The sequence below is a fragment of the Metarhizium robertsii genome (genome assembly GCF_000187425.2).
Source record: "Metarhizium robertsii ARSEF 23 chromosome Unknown MAA_Scf_8, whole genome shotgun sequence".
Classification (NCBI taxonomy): domain Eukaryota; kingdom Fungi; phylum Ascomycota; class Sordariomycetes; order Hypocreales; family Clavicipitaceae; genus Metarhizium; species Metarhizium robertsii.
The window spans coordinates 877,049-895,927 of NW_011942226.1; the positions used below are offsets into that span (position 1 = coordinate 877,049).

Here is an 18,879-nt window from a genome sequence, read left to right on the forward strand (position 1 = left end):
AAATGCGTGAATGAACGGGGGTTCTAAAGAGATGGCTTTTCAACCTCTTTTTCCTTTTCCTTTTCCTTTTCCTTTTCGTCGACTGTTTCGGAACCTGCTGCTTCAGCCGCTGCCCTCGGAACATGTTTCTCAACACGAGTTTCGGGTGTCTCTGGTAAAGACTCTGCCGTCGCCATCGAATGTCCTCCCTTTGCCGCCGACTCCTCCTCCGAAACCCCAGCCTCAAGTCCCTCATCGCCCATCATCTGCGTCCTGTCACGGCCCTGCTCCGCCGATGGCCCGGCCCCGTCCTCGTCCTCGCTCTCCCCGAGCCTCAGCGCCTCCTCCACCCCCTCGGCCAACTTGCGCACCTCGTCCTCGACCTCGACCTCGACCTCGCGCCCCCCGCCCCCCGCGCTCCTCAGCTGCCTGTCCGCCTCCTCGTGGCCGACAACCGCCCTCCAGCACGCCTCCAGCTCGTCCCTCCACCCCAGCGCGTCGGCCAGCTTGCGAATCCCCTCGTCGCACTCGCCCAGCTCCACCACATCATCGGGCCGGGTGCCCAGCCGCCCTACCCTCTCCAAGTTGAGCAGCACGCGCGGCCTCCCCTCGGCCGCCAGCTCGGGCAGCCCCGCAAACGGGTGCACCGTCAGGCTCGTCCCCATGACGAGCACCAGGTCCGCCGCGCGCGCGTGGCCCGCCCGCTCGCCAAACGCCGCCGGCAGCATCTCGCCAAAGAAGACAATATCCGGCTTCACCGTCCCCGCGCAGCCGGCCTCGCGGCACCGCGGCACCGCGCCCCTCGCCACGTGCTCCGTCATCAAGTCCCCCGGGAACGCGGCCCGGCACTCGATGCACCGCTGCGTGGCGAAGCTGCCGTGCGCCTCGACAATCTTGTCCGCGGGCACGCCGGCCCGCCGCTCGAGGCAGTCAATGTTTTGCGTGAAGAGCATCTGCAGCATGCCCTTGTCGTCGAGGAGCTTGATGAAGGCGTGCGACACGGTCGGGTGGAACTTGCCCGGGTAGAGCTCCCGCGCGAGCACGTAGAACGGCTCCGGGTGCGCGCGGAAGTAGGCCATGTCGAAGACGGCCTCGGCGTAGGGGAGGTTGAGCCGCGCGAGGTTGTTGTAGAGTCCTGTCTTGGGGGACCGGAAGTCGGGGACTGCCAAGCGAAGGGGGGGTGGTTAGATAGATGTTTTTGGAGAAGCAGAGGGAGTAGTTTGGAGCGAGCCGCTACGTACTTCCGGCGGCGGTAGAGATGCCGGCGCCCGTGAGGACGACGACCTTTCTCTGCTTGGGCTCGTCATTGAGGTAGGCTGCCACTGCTGCCAGCGACCTCTCCGTCAGCGTCGAGGGCTTGACCGACTCGGCGACGAGGGCCGACTCCTCGTTGCCCATGGTGCGGCGGAGCCAGCGCGGGAGCCGGAAGCCTCGTTTGTCACGATCGCGTCGACTTCGACCTATTGTGGCGGCTGCTGCAGCGGGCGTCCCCTGCAGGGTCGTGTGCGGATGCAGTCGTCGTCAGCAAACTTCTGACAGTCGTGGGTGGTGGTTGTAGAAATGGTTTTGCCTTGGGTCAGCCACCAACCGCCGACGTGGGGTTTTTTGCACCACCGTTACATCATTTTGATCTTATCGATACAACCGTCGACGGCTCCTGGGGTCGTACAACAAGAGCGGTAGCATTGGCCAGGGGGTTCCATGTTTCCTGCGGGGCAATTCCTCCGTACGCGTCTGCTTAACTGCAAGCATCTTTCTTTCTTTCATTCTTTCTTTTGCGAACCAGTCATTTAAAATGCCTTTATAAAATCATGACACGTGTTTTATTAGTATCAACAATCTAGGCCCTCTATTTTCCCCACATGTTTTCATTATCCCTCAACGGGTTCGCTAGGCTCGCTGCTGACGTCCATCCGCTCGGCTCAGAGCTGCCGAGAAAGGTGCCTGCAGACATGCTGTCCGATAAGCCCAAGTCTAATGCGCCCTCTGACGAACTAGACTCTCCCGCCACCTTCATCGCCTCCAAAGGGGGAATGTTCAATTTGCTCAGATCCCACTGGAACATACGCCTGTTCTCTATATTCCAATCCACGCGTTCTGCCATCTGCGGGTATTCGTACCTTGAGGGATCCGCCAGCCAATGCTCCTTCAAGTTGACTTCCGCGGCCTCTTTTGCGCCACGGTCGCCAAAGGGCTGGCCCAGCATCATGAGAAGGATAAATGAGAGCTTAACGAGTGAGTCATTTGCTTGAGGCGGAATGTCTAGGAGATAGGCATAATTTGCTTCCCCGACATCATCCATTGGAGTAAAAGGGTTGTCTGCCCGGAGAGGGATTGACTGGTCATCCGTCTCCATGAAAGCCCCGTTTGATTCGCTACTGAAAACATATGCCGAGGCTGTCTGGTAGATGGTCTCGAGCTGCTCATGGAATTGTTCAGCGACACGATCCTGGGAGCCGCAGAAGGCAAGTACCGAGAGGCAGTCTTCGGCTCTTTCTAAATCGTCCTGCCACCGCGATGGCTCAAAGCCGTGCAGTTGCTTTTGGATTACAGAATGGAGAAGAATCGTGCAAGCGGTGTAGGTTTGGAAACTATGTACGTCATTGTTAACGAATCAAACCCACCTCCTCATTCCGTTGAGTGAGACATGGGGGGTACGTACATGACAAGCCAACAATGTTTGAAGACACCATCGTCGTCCAGAAGTAGCTTGACGATGCTGGCTGATGTGCTGGCTGCGAGAACAGCTTCTGCGCTTTGCTGGACGAACGCCTCGCGCGGATGAAGGTGTAGGCTGCCGCCAAGGCCCCCAACTGCGTAGGACTGCAAGAACTGGGTTGCTACTCTGCGATAGAGAAGCATTATGGCCCCTAGGTAAAGCATGTGCAGATGCAAGATGGATCGCTTAGTTCCCACCGGAAGATCCTCATGTGCCGTCACTCCGAGTCGCATGGATTCTGGTAGCTCTCCGTACCAGCTTTGCAAATCTCCCCTAATGGTCTCGACAGCTAGGCTTGTGAGATCCTTGAATACCAAATGCATTCGCAATATTTCCGCCTTGAGAAGGCATATTCTCGCCATTTCCGTCTGCACGACTGCTCCACGTCAGGTAACGAGCGCTGTGGTCGCTCCTTGCTGAAACATACCTTCGGTGATATTGTCCGCATCATCAAACTTGAGGTCAGCGAGCTTGGAGAAAAGTCAGATTCTGTCAGGCTAAAAGGTCGAGTCGATGTTGTCCACGTACCACTCTTTTCTCGGCCGACCAGGCGTTCCCGGAGATGTACCCAAGTGTTGATGAGAGCCAGCTGCAGGGAACACATGCTGTCAGGACTCAGAAGCAGAGGTCACGGCCATGAATGTTTCTTCGTTTGCATACCTCGAGAAAAATATCAAAGTTCTCCATGTATTCCGAAGGTCGCGCCATTCCACGCTGGGTATGGAATCAGGCCGCAAAGCCCTGTTGTTTATTCCGTAGATGTGACACATGCTCAGCCCAGTTTCTGCAATTAAAAAGGGCACATTAGCGGCGTCAAACAACATTTAAACACCCAGGGTCAAAAATTGACACCAGTCACTTACCAACGTATGTGAGAGACACCATCTCCTTGTTCATAATATTATACTGGGCAAACAAGGCGCAGGCCTTGATTGCGTGTAGAGGTTCATGCTCAATCGTGACCTCAAGGAAATGCCTAGCGAGATTATACAAGCCCACCTCCACCTCCTTGCTGATTGTGTCGGGCGAGTACTGGGCTCCTACCGCAGCAACCGCCGCCAGGCAGCAGACCTTGGCCTTTAAAAGCTCCGAGGGGGCCTGAGACTCATCAAAGATTGCGCGATAGCACTGCAGGATATATGTCTCCGAAAAGACGTGGAATAGCTTGCCGCTGCAGCTGAAGAATGAGTTCACCGCCCGCATCATAACCGGTGCTTCCGGAAGCAGGAGGCGGAGATCGCAAGTCAGCTTGTTGGCCAGGAGCAACAAACCGTATTGCTCATCCTGCCTGTTCAAAGCAACTGTCTGACTTGCAAGGCTCTCAATCGCCCCGACGGCGTCGTCATCATCTCGTATGCTGTTTAGGATCGTGGAGAGCTGCTCCGGGCTACTGGTTTTCAGCGCAGCTAGCAGCTCTTCCAAAGACTCGAGCCGTGACTTGACAGCAGTGGCTCGACTCTGGCCCTCCCGGCCGACGTAGCCGCAGGCTCGGTTCTTGGTCGTACACGTTGAGCACTTGGGCCAGTTGCCATCGCACTGGTTGCGCAGCGGCGTTAGCAACGGTAAGCAAGGCTTGGAGCATATTCAAGCATGCGACGAGAAAGAGGCCGGGGCAACCTTTATCTTTAATCTCCGACAGTCAAGGCAAGCCTGTATAGCTAGTGCCCGACTCGGACCGGCACCAGGGGATCGAGCATCGTCACTAGAAGATGTATTACGGGATGCGGAGGGTCGTTTTCTCGAGGTGGCGGGTCTCAGTGGTCGGAAAGCCATCTTGTCGCTCGCTCCATATCCCAAAATGCAACTCTCAAGCTTTGGGATGCAACTGCGAACAATTGGGGGAGCAGATTCAATAGTGTGGGCAGATGGGTGTGTGAAGCTGTACCCGATTGTTATATATGGAATTTGCAAAACCCAACCGAAAAATGGATAACTGGAAAAAGCAACGACGATGCAGGGAACGAGCGACTGGTGGGGGAATCAACAGCTGAACATTCACGGAGATGCCGCCGTCATGAAGTCGGCACCAATCAGACGGGAGCACATTGTGTTGCGGACCGATCTAGATCGAAGCCATGCCGGCAATGCTGGAATTACCTTGCCACACAAATTTTGTCACTTGCTGGAACTAGTGAATTGAGGCGAGATGGCACCGGCTAAATGCCCCAAAATGGCGCTTGGAATACTACAGTAAAGCGAAATTGCAAAGGACAAAGGATATTCCTTGACCGAGCTGCGGAAAGTGGCGTAGCGACTTGGATGAACCCGTAGATATCATATGTATATTCAAAGCACAGTTTTCCCGATCGTTATGTCTTTGCAAACCTAGGACCCGATGTGTGTCCTTTCGCGATAGATTCAACGATTAACCAAAGAAACTCAAACGATCCCAGCAAACAATCTTCGCATCGCCAATCATTTGTGTCCTATATGTCAACGCCAAGCAATGCCCATCACGACGCCCAAATGAAACGAAGCAGCTCCCCTATCGCACAAAAAAATTAAAAGACAAGACTTATCCATGCCTCTGTCTGGCCTGGGCGAACTGTTCTTCTTGCAAACGCGCTAGTTCTTCCATGGACATGCCGCTGTTGGCAAATTTGTCCGCCTTCTTTTCTCGGCCCTGCGGTAGATGTGGCAGATTAGCAAAACGCCCAGGGGAGACGGAAACACGAAAGACGAGTCAAGACGTACCTTCTGAACCTCCTTGTGCTCGGCAGCAGCTTCAAGCACAGCGGGCACGTAGTCGGAAAAGCCAAGCTGCTCGAGGGCCTTTGTAATGTGATCACAGGCAATGGTCTTTTTGGCCTCCTTTTCGGAAATTTCGTTGGCTTCGGAAGAAATGAGGGTGATGAATTCCACGCAGCATTCAATCAGGAGATCTCTGGCCTCTTTTGCGAAAGCTACTCCCCCGTGTGGTGGCAGGATTTCACCTACAATCTTCTGGACGGTGGCTGTCGACAGGTGTTAGCTTCGGCGCCCTTCCGTGGCAGTGAATGGGCGGCTATGAATAGCATACCTTTGGGGAGAGACAGGTCATCATTGGCTTTAAATCATCTCGTTAGAAACCTTTGGCGCAGACGGACAAACAAAGAAATGCAGCGTTTACTGAGGCCTGAATCCACCCTGGCCCAATATCGGTCCGTCAGAGGCTTCCTGGGCATAGTAAAAATGCGCCGGAAATCAAGGCAGACAGGGCTAGTTTTTAAAAGATGACGGCGCACCCTGATAAATAGACCGAAAGATGGGTAGGAACCGTAGGATGGGGCGGCTAGGGACGTGAGAAGAGACGTGACAGCAAGCACTTGCGTTGCGACTGCGACCACGACACGCGAAGCTTGATTTATCAGTGGGAAAAAAGGGAGAGAAACAGAAATGGCTCGTGCACTGCGTAACGACACCTCTGCTTCATATCAAGTTCAGTGGGAGGGCCGTGATGGCAGCAGCACCGACATTGACCGGCTTCAAGTTTGATATGACAAGAAAGTGGGCGGGTGCGAGAGAGACCAAGACAAGAAAGAATTAACGAAATGGTGGTACGACAGGGAATGCATGAAAATAGGCAAGCAATGATGAACATGCGACGAAAAAAAATAAAACAAGAGGAAAACAAAGCTGAACGTACCGCCGAACTCGTGATCCGACATGTTGACGGATGAAAGTCGTGATGATTTGTGCAGGAAGGAGGTGCGGCAGGATACGGCGCGGCAGGCCACCTGAATGCAACGTCAATGCGGCGTGCAAAAGCAGACTGGAAAATTAGATGCAAGTGAGGGCCTGGTAGATGAGCTCAGGGACAAGTTGCGGATAGACGCGAGGATGCTGAGGCAGCCAGAGAAAGATGTTATGTGAGCGACGCGCCACGGTCAGGCCAGTTCACAGCTGAAGGTCGAAACAGTTGAGCATTGAAGAATGACGGATGGCGAGGGTCTGGTGCATGGTGGGGCGAAGCTGTGAATTATACCTCCCAAGATGCCTTGAACTTGAGCGCTTGAGAGAGCTTGAGCAGCACAGCCTCTGGTCTGGTGCTGGCTGAGTATGGAGGCCACAGTGCCGCGTCTAGCGGGGCGCCGGGGCAGTGGCCACTAGCAGCTCGCCAAAGCTAGACGGGCTCTCCACTCAAGGTGCTAAACCCACTGACTGAAGGGCGCGGCGCTTCAATGCTGGGAATTCTGCTCTACAGTCAGCGTGCACGTGCCAGCGGGTCCTCATTAAAAAGCGACCAGCAAAGAAAAAAAAACCCCATCCTTTCAAGCTTCTCTCTTCTTTACCAAGCATTCGTCATGAGTTCAACAACACGCCTGCCCGTGTCGCAATTGAGCTGATTCTGCTCTTGCGTTGACTGGCTTGTCCAAAATTGGCTGCCTGGAGGTAAGATCTACACCGCTGACGTCCTTTCCTTCGTGCCTTTCTAGTGATGAGATTCGTTGTCGCCCCAGTCTGAGGAGGTCCGACAAGCCTCTTTGCTGACAGACACGTCTTATGCCAAATAGACCCAGCTGAACCCTTGTTGGCCTTGAGTCCCATCGTGTTGCGCACAATTATGCAAGGCCAAATCAAGCTAACCCGCGCCTCGGCTAGGCTTCCACGTTGCTCGTGCACAATGTAAGATTTTCCACCCTTCGCCATGCCGACCTTCGACTGCCATGATGCCTTTTGCTATCTGGTACTATCAAATACCGATCATTCATGACGGAGACATTCGATAGCCTGAGCGCAGCACCCAAAAATTTGTTGAATGGAAGTATCAACAACGCGACTGGGCATGCTAACAAGCTTCGAAATAGGCATTGCGTCAAGCCATCACTTGGACCGAAAACACCGTCACGCAAGGATGAATATTCAAAAAGGTAAGAAAAATTGTCATGAACATGTGCTTCGCTGTGACATATTTGCTATGATGAAGAAACTTACATTCCATGCTAATACCGAATCACGCATGTGGAGTAAATTAAGAGCTTTTCATCTTTCGACTGATTGCAAATTTTTTATCTGTTTCTATAAACTTGTTCATGTTTTGATGGAATCGAAGCTAACATGATCGGAAACAATTCTTAGTCCACGCGGATGTCGCCTACTCCCGATAGGAAGCCAACTCCGCGGAATTCCAACTGTTCATGTTGTCAGTAAGTACCAATAACGCAATTGTGATTGGGCGCCTACTTCAGGTCTTTCCCACTCAATTCCCTATTGGGGGTTGCCACAAATTTGGCAATCACGTTGCCAGGTTGCTCGGGTTTTAGCAGTTTGCCCTGCTCGAATGCTTCGATAAATGTGTCGTATTGTGCCTTATCCATGGATTGCTGCCCTGATGATCGAATCTGCACTTGCATGTCTGTATCTACGCGTCCCGGACTGACGGTGATGCTCGTAATGTCCTTTTCCTCAAAAGCAAGATGCGACGAGAGGGAGTTGAGCGCTGCTTTGGATGAACCGTACGCGCTCCATCCCGTGTATGGTTTGAGAGCGGCACCCGAAGAGACCCAGACAACGCATCCCTTGGTCTTTCGTAGTTCACCAAGTGCTGCTTGAGCCTAACGCAAGCGATCAGTACTGGGTACTTGATAGTCGGCGCGATAAGAGGTTTACCATGGCCAAACAGCTAAAGACGTTGACGTTGTAGAGATTCTTAAAGGTGTCGATGGACGTATTCTCTAATCTCGAAGACACAAGAAGTCCATGATTGATTACCAGTCCATTCAGCTTGCCAAACGATGCGACGGCAAGGCTGGTCAACTTGTCGGGCATCTGCCACATATCATCAGCCCATGGTCTGCCGCGTGCCAACGCCTTCATTCACAGAAACACCCACTTGCCTCCAACGTCAACAACTCGGGATAATGGGAATAAGCCATACCTCGGGACTGGTCATATCCCCCGCCACATATTCAACTTGACCCGGGTACGCGTTTTTAATCCCTTCCAACGGCTCCGCTGAACGAGCCGTGACCACGACCTTGTGCGACTGCTCGAGCAGGTAGCGCGTGACGGCTGCTCCGATACCCTTGCTTGCGCCGGTTACGATGAAGACCTTGGGAGATGCCATATTTGCACGTCGCTGTCATGGGTTGGGAGGTTTGAATGGGGGGAAGTTGCGCGATGCGGTGATTTTTTTGATAGCCATTGCGGGTGGCTCCGGGAATGTGGAGACGGTCGTTTCTAGTGTCGCCGGTGGGTATTACAAGCCCGTGTTGGCACAGATATGTGGTGAAGTCTGGTAGAATTCGTTTTGATCGATTGTGTGGTGGGCGTGCTCCGTGCGGTCGGGGTCGGGTCGGGTAGGCGACACCCCATGACCCGAGTCTGAGAAGTCGCCAATGCAGGACGATTAGGCGAAAGTTTGCAGCGGAGTGAGAATGCACATTGCGGCATCATTCTGTATAGAGAATTGGCATGAGGAAACCTTGTTGCGTTGTTGAGAAATGGTACCAGTCCTCCCTTGTTGGTGCGTACGTGGTCCACGGCCCGGGTTTACCGTCGCGAGTGGCAGATATTGCATTCATCGGCCATCTTGTGCTAGAGTACCATGTACAGCTTGGAGATACGATGATGCATCAGGTGGTATATCAGGAGTTGTTGTATTACTATGGCAGGGCTACTCGCTTTGAGCCATGAAGATCTACAGCAGCATATAGAAGAAAGAGCACACTGCTTTGACATTGTATTGCAAATGGCATTGTCGTTGGTTGGGATCATGACTACGCGCCAGGAGCATTCGATGCTCGAATATGCGTCCAGCCCAGGATTATATTTGCATAATTTTGCCCCTCCTGCTGAGCTTGGAGCGTTTCTGAATGGCCCCGCGATTGGGCTTGAAGCATGAATTGATTTCATGACGTCAGGCGTGTGTTTCAGCGTACTCAACCTTGGCTTCAGCCTGGGCTAGTCTCTTTACTTATCATCTTTGGTCCCCTCCCTCAACTCAGGAGTAGATGAGAGCTGTCGCCAGGTGTGCGAGTCTCTGTGAATGCTCGACGCTCGGTGTGCATGTTGACCGCCTGCTACAATCAGGCACTGACATCAAGCACCTGCCCCTCCGGGCTCCCAGCTCAAGTATCTTGGTCCGCCCACTGATATCCCTACCTTGCTCGTGGCTCTTTTCAATTGACTCATTTTTCTTTGGCACCAAACCACCACATACTCGGAAACCCAATCACCATGCGAGGCACTCAAAGTAACGGGATCCTACCATCTATCTCGACTGGAGCGGCTGGGTTAGGGCTATCCATGACGTCTTCCAGGAAAATGCTCGAGCGAACCCCGACAGGCCCTGCGTCACGGAGACGGCTTCTTCTACCGCTCCTGCGAGGCGATTCACCTACAAATAAGATCTATGAGGCGTCCAACATACTGGCCAACTAGCTCCACGACGCTGGCATCACCAATGGCGATGTCGTTATGATCTTCGCCTACCGCTCCGTCGAGCTCGTGATTGCCTTCATGGGCACTCTCGCAGCTGGCGTGACCATAATCGTGTTGGACCCTGCGTATCCTCCGGCAAGACAAAAAATTTACCTCCAAGATTCCCAGCCAAAGGCACTCATCTCCATTGAAAGAGCCAAGGGCGGGCCGTTCGCGGCTTCCGCATCGAGCTCAACGAGATCGACAGCAACCTAAGAAGGCCCCTCTCATCTGCGAGTCCAAGACGCTTCTTCGAAGAGATCAAAATGAAGAGTCGACGCTCGTCAGCTATGTTGTGACCGACTATCAAGAGTCTGGTGGATTCAGTGGCTAGCCGACCACGGCCTAACGGGCAATGAAGAGGAAGGCACCCGGATTGGACCCGTCGTCGTCTATCATAAGCGTTTCAGGCCAATGCAAGCGGAAGTCCGAGATCATCTCCAACCTAAGCTGCCAGCCTGCGGCGTCCCAAGCTACTACATCTTCTTAAACAAGATGCCTTTGAACCCCAACGGTAAGGTAGACAGTCCGAATCTCCCGTTTCCAGATACAGCCCTGATTTCGGAGGAGGCTTCAGAGGAGGATTTGAAGGGCTGGGAGGCCCTTAGCAGCACCGGCAAAGATCTTGCGGAGCAGTGGGTGACGCTTGTCCGTGGTCTGAATGCCAAGACTCTTCGACCTCAGTCGGATTTCTTCGAGAGCTGTGGGCACAGTCTGCTTGCACAGCAGCTTCTCCTTAATATTCGCCAGAAGATGGGCACCAACGTTTCCATCAACTCGCTCTATTCCAACTCGTCTCTTAAGGCGCTCAGCGCCCAGGTCGACCGCCTGCGTGAGGGAAAGGATGGTACCGGCGCTGCGGAGGAACGCGAGCCTGCCTATACCCAGTCGCTCGACAAGCTGCTCGGTAGCCTGGATGCCAAGTATCGGACGGCGGACCCTGCAACGCTCACCCCGGAACGCAAGACTACCGCCTTCATGGCTGGTGCCACAGGTTTCCTGGGCTCTTACATAGTCAAGGACCTACTTGAGCGTAAGAACTTCGAGATAATTATGTGCGCGGAACCAAAGACGTCCAGGCCGCCCACGAGCGACTGAAGAGTTCCCTTCGCGGGTGCGGCGTCTGGCAGGATTCTTGGGCAGACAGGCTGAGCGCAGTCATTGGCGACCTCTCGCAGCCGTACCTTGGACTTGATGACAAGACATGGGACACAATTGCTGACGCTGCGGACGTCATTATCCATAACGGCCCCCAGGTTCATTGAGTACAACGGTACAAGCATCTTGAGCGCAGCAACGTCCTATCAACGCTCGATGCCTTACGGCTCTGTAACCAAGACAAGCCTAAGCTCTTCTCGTTTGTCAGCTCAACAAGCGTTTCGGATGCAGATCACTACATTAAGCTATCTTAAGAGCAGACCAGCACGGGACGAAGCGAATTCCCCGTCGGACGACATAATGGGCAGCCGCACCGGTCTTGGTACTGGTTATCTCGGGGGACACCGCCACTGGTATTTGTAACAATGACGACTTGCTCGTTCGCAGGCTCAAGGGCTGCATTCAGCTGTCGAACCGCCCCACGCATCATCAACACCGTCAACGCCGTGCCTGTAGGCCACGTCGCCCGAGTTGTCGTCCCTGCTAGCTTCAATCCCGTCTCAGCCGAGACTGGCACCAGCGGCGGCGACGTCGGTGTCCACGTTGTCCACGTCACGGCCCATCCGCGCCTGTGTATGAACAAGTATCTCTCGCCCAGCTCCCTTTATTTCAGCTGGTTTCGTCCAAAAGGATAAGGAATAGAGTGCCTTCATGCCCCAGTTTCACATGGCGATAAATGACTTACCATCGACTAAGCGTACGCCAGAGTTTGACGATCACAATGCCGTTACCGTGCTCAAGGCTGATGTAGACCGGTGGACAGGTATTGATGAGTGTGCCGGCGAGGGCATCAGCCAGGAGACCGTCGGCCGCTTCTGAGGTACCTGGCTGAGACTAAGTTCCTGGCCTGGCCGACCAGCCGGGGCAGGGACCTACCGGCCATCGGGGTCGACGTCTGGTTGCGCAGGCACAGGCGCAGTGGGGAGTTGGTGGTCGTGGTGGTGCGGCGTAAAGCAAGGAAAATCTAGATAACGATATGCGCCATGTAAATACAAATTTTGGGGAAATAAAAAGTGAGCATCATCAGCCTTTTGAAGTATACCGGCCAGCCTCTATGACTGGAGGAGCCCGTGAGCATGCCACCCTTGATGCCCTCGAGCTATCGTCTCGGTCAGAGTACACTCGTACGTTGGATGGACAGGATTGCTTTCAAAATGGATTGGAGATGGGACGTCAAAGCTGCAATTCCCAGAGTGCATTAATAAGTTGTTGCTGCAGTATACGATAAAGATTGCCCAATTTCGTAGCTCTTCAGCTTGCAAGTTTGACCCTGCGATTAAACTTAACGGCCATGGCGAATGACAAAATGTGAAAGTTTTCAAGGCCAAGTCGCATTAGTACTACTGGCTTTGAGCAGTCTCTACGAGGATGTCGAGGGTTTAATCCCGTCGCGTATAATTCCACATGCGTGAACAGTATGCAGACCAAATAAGGTGCCGGTCAATACTTCTATAGATGGCACAAAGCTGGAATAGGTTGAACAGACGTGGAGACTTGCCTGTTGTTAGAATCGTCTCACGATATATCAAGTAGATGACATTGGGATACATGAAGATTGGCGTGACAGTGACTATCGGGTTTGAGCTATGGAGCAAATAGATCCAGAAATCCCGCAGCTCAATCACTGCTACAATCTGGAAGCTATAAAAGCAGGCCTGGGTACATGTATCTCAAAGCTGAGAAAGAAGAGGTCTCATTCTTGGTAAATCTGAGCTGTAGGCTGAGCAACACTCCAATCTGTGTTTGTTATACCTAGACTGTTTGTTCCCCGGAAATGCGTCCATTCTGTCTGCATGTTGAACTCGAGCCTATGACGAAGTACAAGAAGCCCAACTTCTAGCCAAAGGGATATGTTGAAATGTTTTGTTATAACTCAGTTCATCGTGGTCGAGATGCACTGCCCTGCTTTACCAACGGAATTACCACCATTAGCCCCGAGCTGGATATGCATCAACAAGTCAAGAGGCTTTACTGACCGTTTGTAGTAGATAGGCCTATGGACCCGGCATAGCCAGTAGTGCGGCACATGCTGCTTGGCAAGCCGCATAGATTGCAACAGCAGCAGGCCCTGCGGCGAGACTTGCCGCACAGGCAGCTTGACAGGTGGCGTAGGCGACAGGCCCAGCAACCGCGGTGCTGGAAAGAGCAACGGCGATGGCAACGATTTTGATAGTCTTCATTTTTAGGAGTGTGGCCTTATATTTGGTTCGGTTTGTAATATTCAACCGTAGAAGCTGCGGGAGGCGTTGTGACAAGGGCTTGTGAAGAAGTGCTGAGAACAAAATTGCATTCGGCTAAGAATTCACTTTAACATCAAAGGTCCTTGGTTTTCCTCAAGACCTTGAAGGCGGGTGACCCTTATTTATATCAAACAGTGGTGAGCAAACAGGCCCAGAGGCCTGAGGCCTCACTAGGCCCGAGCCATTGTGTAACTATCGCCAGGTTCAAGATCTGGCCCGTGCTTTTATGACAACGTGAAATTCGTGGAACAGGCGTTGCCGGGACTAGCATCCTCAATATTCCTGTACCCCAAGGAGGAATCTCGGTCTGAATCTCGATGTGACAAGGGTTCAATACAGAAGGCTTGGTCTCAATTCATCTAATAAAAGTCTTTGGTATCAAAGGCCCTTGGTTTTTCTTAAGGCATTATTGACCAAAGCTCGTACGGGAATTGGCTTGTTGCGTCCACATCCGTGGCTGAGGACACGTTGCAGGGCCTAAGAGGCTGAGACTGTTTATACTGCTGTATAAGATGGTGTGAAGAGGGCATTATCTGAAAAGCCGCTTATGGTAGCGGCGTCATGGGTAGTGAGTTGGATTCTCTGGTTGCGATTTTATTGATGGCGAGTTTGCCGTGTGTAAACTACTCCTATTCCGTGCGTTCCGGTGCAGAGCCGCCGGTGGTTCGGCGAGGGGATCCGGGTGATGTGGGTCTCCAGCCGGCGGGTGGCGGAGAAGTCCCGTTTGTCGCCGCCGTGGTGAAGGACGAAGCTATAATAATACATGCGGCGATATAAAGCCCTTGCACTACCAGGAGTGATCTCCGCTTTTTATAGTCTAGGTGGCAAAACCTTTTATCCTTTTATCAAGCCATGGGACAAACCGAGCGTATACTGCCAGAGGACCAGAGGGAGTTGGCGACTCGGGGGATTCTGAGCCAATGTAGGTAAACTGGGAGCTATGCTGGAATTGACCGTCGGAAATTCCGACAACATGTAACTAATAGTCCAAGCGAGTCTATTAACGACTGGCTAGGCGACTACTGCAAGTATCTGAAGCTGAAGAAGAAAGACAAGTAGAATAAAGAAAGGGGGAGCTTACGAGCTTGAAAGTCATTAATGCTCATCTCGTTTATAATAGGTCTAGACACGGGAGGCCGGGGCGGAAGACGAGAGCGCAAGCCGAGCCGCTTTCGGGTCTAGCCCGTTACAGGTTAAAAGTTTGGTTTAAACGAATATATTAATAGTTGAAGACAACTATTACTATAATGTATATATGAAAAATAGCAAAAGAAAGAAAAAAGGCAACAAGTAGATTCTCTTTCTTAATGTAACTACTTGCTTTATCAAGACTTTAACTTTGAGAAAATAGTCTTTGCTGGCGACAGTTTAACAAGCTGTTAGCCAGGCTTTTGCATATATAAACAGCTCTGGAGGTGCTGTGGCGTGTAACTGTCGGAATACTAAGGGCCAGCTCTTCTCGGTTTGTTATTGTACCTTCGCCGCCTCAAATTGCCACGTGTGTTATTGTTAGGCTTGCTCAGCTTCCTGAGGCTTAGCTCCCTCAGGTTTACTGCTAGGGTCCTCGGGGCATTTATCAGCTTCAGCGCCTTGCCACTGCTCCAAGGATGCCTCAGGCCGGGTAGAATGCGTAGCTGGCAAGGCCAAGGTGGATGCGGCCAGAAAGAGGCCAGAGACGGTGGCGAGTATAGCGATCTTCATGGTGGATGGTATTTAGAGGGGAGAAATATAAATGTACAGAGTAGTAGTTGGTCAACTATAACAGAGTAGCAGGTGCTAATAGTAGATGAGAGTGATGATGGCAATTCAACCTAGACAGAGGAAATCGAGGCTTTTATATTTGTCCCGGACTCCTGGGCATCTAGATGTTAATTTGTCTATATCCATCTCCCCCTCTAGCTTTCTTTGCTAATAGCTGCAAGCCTTGTGTACCAGGCGTCTCTTAACGTCAATGTACCCAATATCAAGAGCGATTTGTTATGCGAATTATAATGCATGTCCTCGGTAATCAATAACGGCATTATCTTGTATGTTGGCATAAGTGAGTGCCCCCAAGTCTTGTTAATGCAAGAGAGCGCTATAACATGCGAATTGACCTCATTTGGAGCTGCTAAGTACGCCTTGACTCGGAGACGCTTTATTGTACTTGTTTCTCTTGAATCAAGTACTCATTAAGGACCTGCACTCTATACACACATGCGCGGTATTAGCATTATCTGATAAATAATGCCCCCACTGTCGGGCAGACTGTGTAATATATTTACTTGGCAGCAACCAGATCACCTACTCATGAACCTAATATAACTTTTTGTCATGTATCATGTAGAACTCTAATAGAAGAACTAACCTCGTCTCACATTAACGAAGAGTAGCTATAGAGTTTAATGCTCATTGCTGTTGTTAACTCGCCACTTGACTGTTTGCTATCTGGTGGTCGTTATCTCGACGAAATACCCTAGTGGGCCGCTATTAATGCCTCGAGCTGACCTGGCTCTCTTGGATCTTGCCAACCGTGCCCACATGTCTAAATAACGGAGAAGGCGGATGGCTGCATCGCGATCTCCCCGTTATTAAGGGGTCTGTTACTGTTGAGGGTCCCACGTGATCACGTGCGGGCAAGCAGCCTCGCGTGCAAATAAAAAGCCATCTGCACATTCTTCTTACTCTAGCCTTTTACTTAGACTTGACAAGGTTATCAATATAGAGCTTGATTCAATAACAATCTCCTCTTTGCCCACAAAACGACCATGCCGGAAAAGTGGATAACTGCTGAAACCGAGATGTGGCTAACAAAATAAGTCCAGCCAACTAACAATTCTGAAGATGGCATTATGCATGAATACAGGATTTACTTGAAACCATAGAGGGAATGCAACCGCTGCATTGTTCAAGGGACAAGTTTTTGTGTCATTGGCACGTAGATGCCTGACAGAACATATTCTCCGGGGTGACGTTGTTCCGGAGCTTGGACACGATCGTGCTGTCGAGGTTGGTCTCGTCCTTCGTGGCGTCGTCCTGGGCGTCCTTGCCCCTGCAAATCCCCCTGCATACGGAGTAGACATTCGACCACGACGACGACGGAGGGCGACTTTTCGACATGTTCACGATTGCTCAGCATGTTTTCCAACTCCTCTTTACCAAACTCCGGTCCCGGGTAACTGGCGTCTGGTCATTCATCACGCGCCTGCTCCATGGTGACGCGCCCGCCGCGCACGTCAACAAGCAAGACTCGCCCAAGGTTAGCATCGGACCCTTTGTCAAGTCAGATGGATTTTGAGTACTGACTATGAGATATATAGACCCAATCGTCCTCTGCCGAGGTTCAAGACTCTCCACAAGCTACGCCTTCTCCCAAATACCCGCAAGTGATTCAATATGTCCATATCCCCGGTGAATGGCAACGGAAACTTTACCCACACTGGCCGGATTCGGCCTTTAAAGTCCCAGATCCCGTTCCCGAGGGAGAGATATACTACATCACAAAGGGGGATTTCGTTCGTCGCGGCGCAACAGCGCTGGTAGAGCGACTACCTACTGGTCACATCTCTAAAACCCCACTGCCGAACCCGTACAACCCTTACCAAGAACAGAGAGATCGCCAGAGCATGCAACACGAATATGACGTCTATTGCTTCATTGGTCCAAGTCCGTTCATCCCTACGGTAATTAACTGGGATAGCGAGTCCAAGGTTTTGGTTCTGGAGGATTACGCCAACGGAGACCTAGAGACCTACTTTCGGAACCATGACGATACCGATGCCGACACCCGTCGAAAATGGGCTTTGCAGGCGGCTCAAGCGCTGGAGAGTCTCCATAATATCGGAGTAATTCATCAGGATATCACGCCTCGAAATCTTCTGTTGGACAAGAACTTGGACCTTCGAATCTGCGACTTCGCCGGGAGCTCGTTTCCAGGGCATACTGCCTCGACTGGTGCCCCAGGATCGAGGTATCAATCACGGGCATGGGACCGAGGATATACTCCTAGTCAAGCAGACGATGTCTTCAGCCTTGGTTCCTTGTTGTATTTTATTATGGGTGGCGAGGAGCCCTATAGCGAACTTGATGAGGAAGAGGTGGAGCGTTGTTTCGAGAACTTGGACTTTCCAGCGTCTGATCACCTGGTCTGTGGGACTGTCATTCAAAGTTGCTGGGATGGACGATTCACTACTGCAGAACAAGTTGTTCAAGGTTTAGTTGAAGCTGGAGATACTAATCGTGTATAGAACCGTATGTGCGCGAGCGTATTTGCTACATACACTAAAGCTCATATTCGTCTCCCTTCTGATGCCCAGACATCTCTGCCCCTCCCCTGCCTCCTCCGAGACAGCCGAGTCGAGGTTGCTTATAGCCGCGCTTCATCGGTTGTTCCTGTCACCGTAACCCTCATCCCTATGTCTGTCACACTGCGCTCTACTCCTCGTTTGGCCCATGTGATTCTTGGTCGGGTTCGCGCACCGCACGTTGGTCGCAGCGAACTTGCTACAGCCAGCGGTGATTACATTCCTCTCGACTGTATTACACGACTCTGGACAGCCCGTGTACTTGGTCGTCGAGATCAACAGTTGGCACATGGCAGGCACCGTCTAACTGCTGTAATGATGAGCAATGCATTGAGACGCCTCAAAACAGCTTACTTACACCGTTGGTATATTTGTTCTTGCTTATAGAGCAGAGCTTGGGAATCCGAGAATCAACTCCCTGAAGGCTGTTGCTTCTTGAATCTACTTCTGGATCACAAGGCAACCGCCGGAGAAGGTGTGCCATGATCTATATAACCACACGGCGACACTGCTGCCATTGCATATTTGTTAGCACTTGCATGTTGGTGATCCGATGTGCTGCAACGTACTGGTCCAGAGGTCAACTCCGTAAAACGCTGTCCACTTAAATTGATGCCAAACGTACGTTCGCCAGGCCAACACCTCGGAGAAGCTGGTAAGATGAATCGCACTGATCAACGCTGGGGCCCTGCGGACACAGCGACATTGTTGCCTGCGGGACATGCCAACGAGGACGTCCTGTCCCTGTTCCTAGGCCTGCTTTCAGACTTGGTGAATGGCTGTCTCAAGTCACGAGTCACCCTGCATGCAGCGTCCATTAGGCATCCGCTGGAGAGGTAAGACGTATCAAGGCACGGTCCTTGTTGCCTCGTCTCTGTCATATCGGATCCCGAGTTACGTTGAGGGGTCATACGTATTCGACACATTTTGGGGTCATTCAACGCCGCTGGGTGGTCGAGTCTTATGTCCACTAACTGTAGCTCAGCGCTTAGAGGTGTGATCCGAGCACATTCTGGCCATTCATTGGACTTTGTAAGAACCGCCTGCATGAAAAGTTTTGGGCGCGTATCGTCGAGCCTATCCCGGGCTGATGTGATCA

General features: G+C 52.0%; 6 protein-coding genes across 6 annotated transcripts; 2 read left to right on the top strand and 4 right to left on the bottom strand.

Annotated features, from left to right (window-relative positions):
• Positions 1-23: 23 nt before the first annotated feature.
• Positions 24-1,377, bottom strand: MAA_01056 (NAD-dependent deacetylase sirtuin-2, eukaryota; the record flags this gene model as incomplete). The annotated part of the gene is made up of 2 exons (XM_007819054.1): positions 24-1,141; positions 1,221-1,377. The coding sequence occupies 2 exons, from the start codon at positions 1,375-1,377 to the stop codon at positions 24-26; spliced, it is 1,275 nt and encodes a 424-aa protein (XP_007817245.1).
• A 451-nt stretch (positions 1,378-1,828) lies between these two features.
• Positions 1,829-4,471, bottom strand: MAA_01057 (proteinrelated to nitrate assimilation regulatory protein nirA; the record flags this gene model as incomplete). The annotated part of the gene is made up of 7 exons (XM_007819055.2): positions 1,829-2,570; positions 2,642-3,077; positions 3,126-3,168; positions 3,227-3,287; positions 3,359-3,482; positions 3,562-4,234; positions 4,316-4,471. The coding sequence occupies 7 exons, from the start codon at positions 4,469-4,471 to the stop codon at positions 1,829-1,831; spliced, it is 2,235 nt and encodes a 744-aa protein (XP_007817246.2).
• Positions 4,472-5,213: 742 nt separating this feature from the next.
• MAA_01058 (CBF/NF-Y family transcription factor) lies at positions 5,214-6,345 on the bottom strand (the record flags this gene model as incomplete). Its single annotated transcript, XM_007819056.2, has 3 exons — positions 5,214-5,321; positions 5,393-5,652; positions 6,324-6,345. The coding sequence occupies 3 exons, from the start codon at positions 6,343-6,345 to the stop codon at positions 5,214-5,216; spliced, it is 390 nt and encodes a 129-aa protein (XP_007817247.2).
• Positions 6,346-7,772: 1,427 nt separating this feature from the next.
• Positions 7,773-8,744, bottom strand: MAA_01059 (NAD(P)-binding domain protein; the record flags this gene model as incomplete). Its single annotated transcript, XM_007819057.2, has 4 exons — positions 7,773-7,809; positions 7,862-8,232; positions 8,288-8,446; positions 8,556-8,744. 4 exons carry the CDS (start codon positions 8,742-8,744, stop codon positions 7,773-7,775), a joined length of 756 nt encoding a protein of 251 aa, XP_007817248.2.
• A 1,850-nt stretch (positions 8,745-10,594) lies between these two features.
• Positions 10,595-11,197, top strand: MAA_01060 (non-ribosomal peptide synthetase; the record flags this gene model as incomplete). Its single annotated transcript, XM_007819058.2, has 1 exon — positions 10,595-11,197. One exon carries the CDS (start codon positions 10,595-10,597, stop codon positions 11,195-11,197), a length of 603 nt encoding a protein of 200 aa, XP_007817249.2.
• Positions 11,198-16,594: 5,397 nt separating this feature from the next.
• Positions 16,595-17,723, top strand: MAA_01061 (Tyrosine-protein kinase, active site protein; the record flags this gene model as incomplete). The annotated part of the gene is made up of 2 exons (XM_007819059.1): positions 16,595-16,735; positions 16,797-17,723. 2 exons carry the CDS (start codon positions 16,595-16,597, stop codon positions 17,721-17,723), a joined length of 1,068 nt encoding a protein of 355 aa, XP_007817250.1.
• Between the last annotated feature and the right edge of the window lie 1,156 nt (positions 17,724-18,879).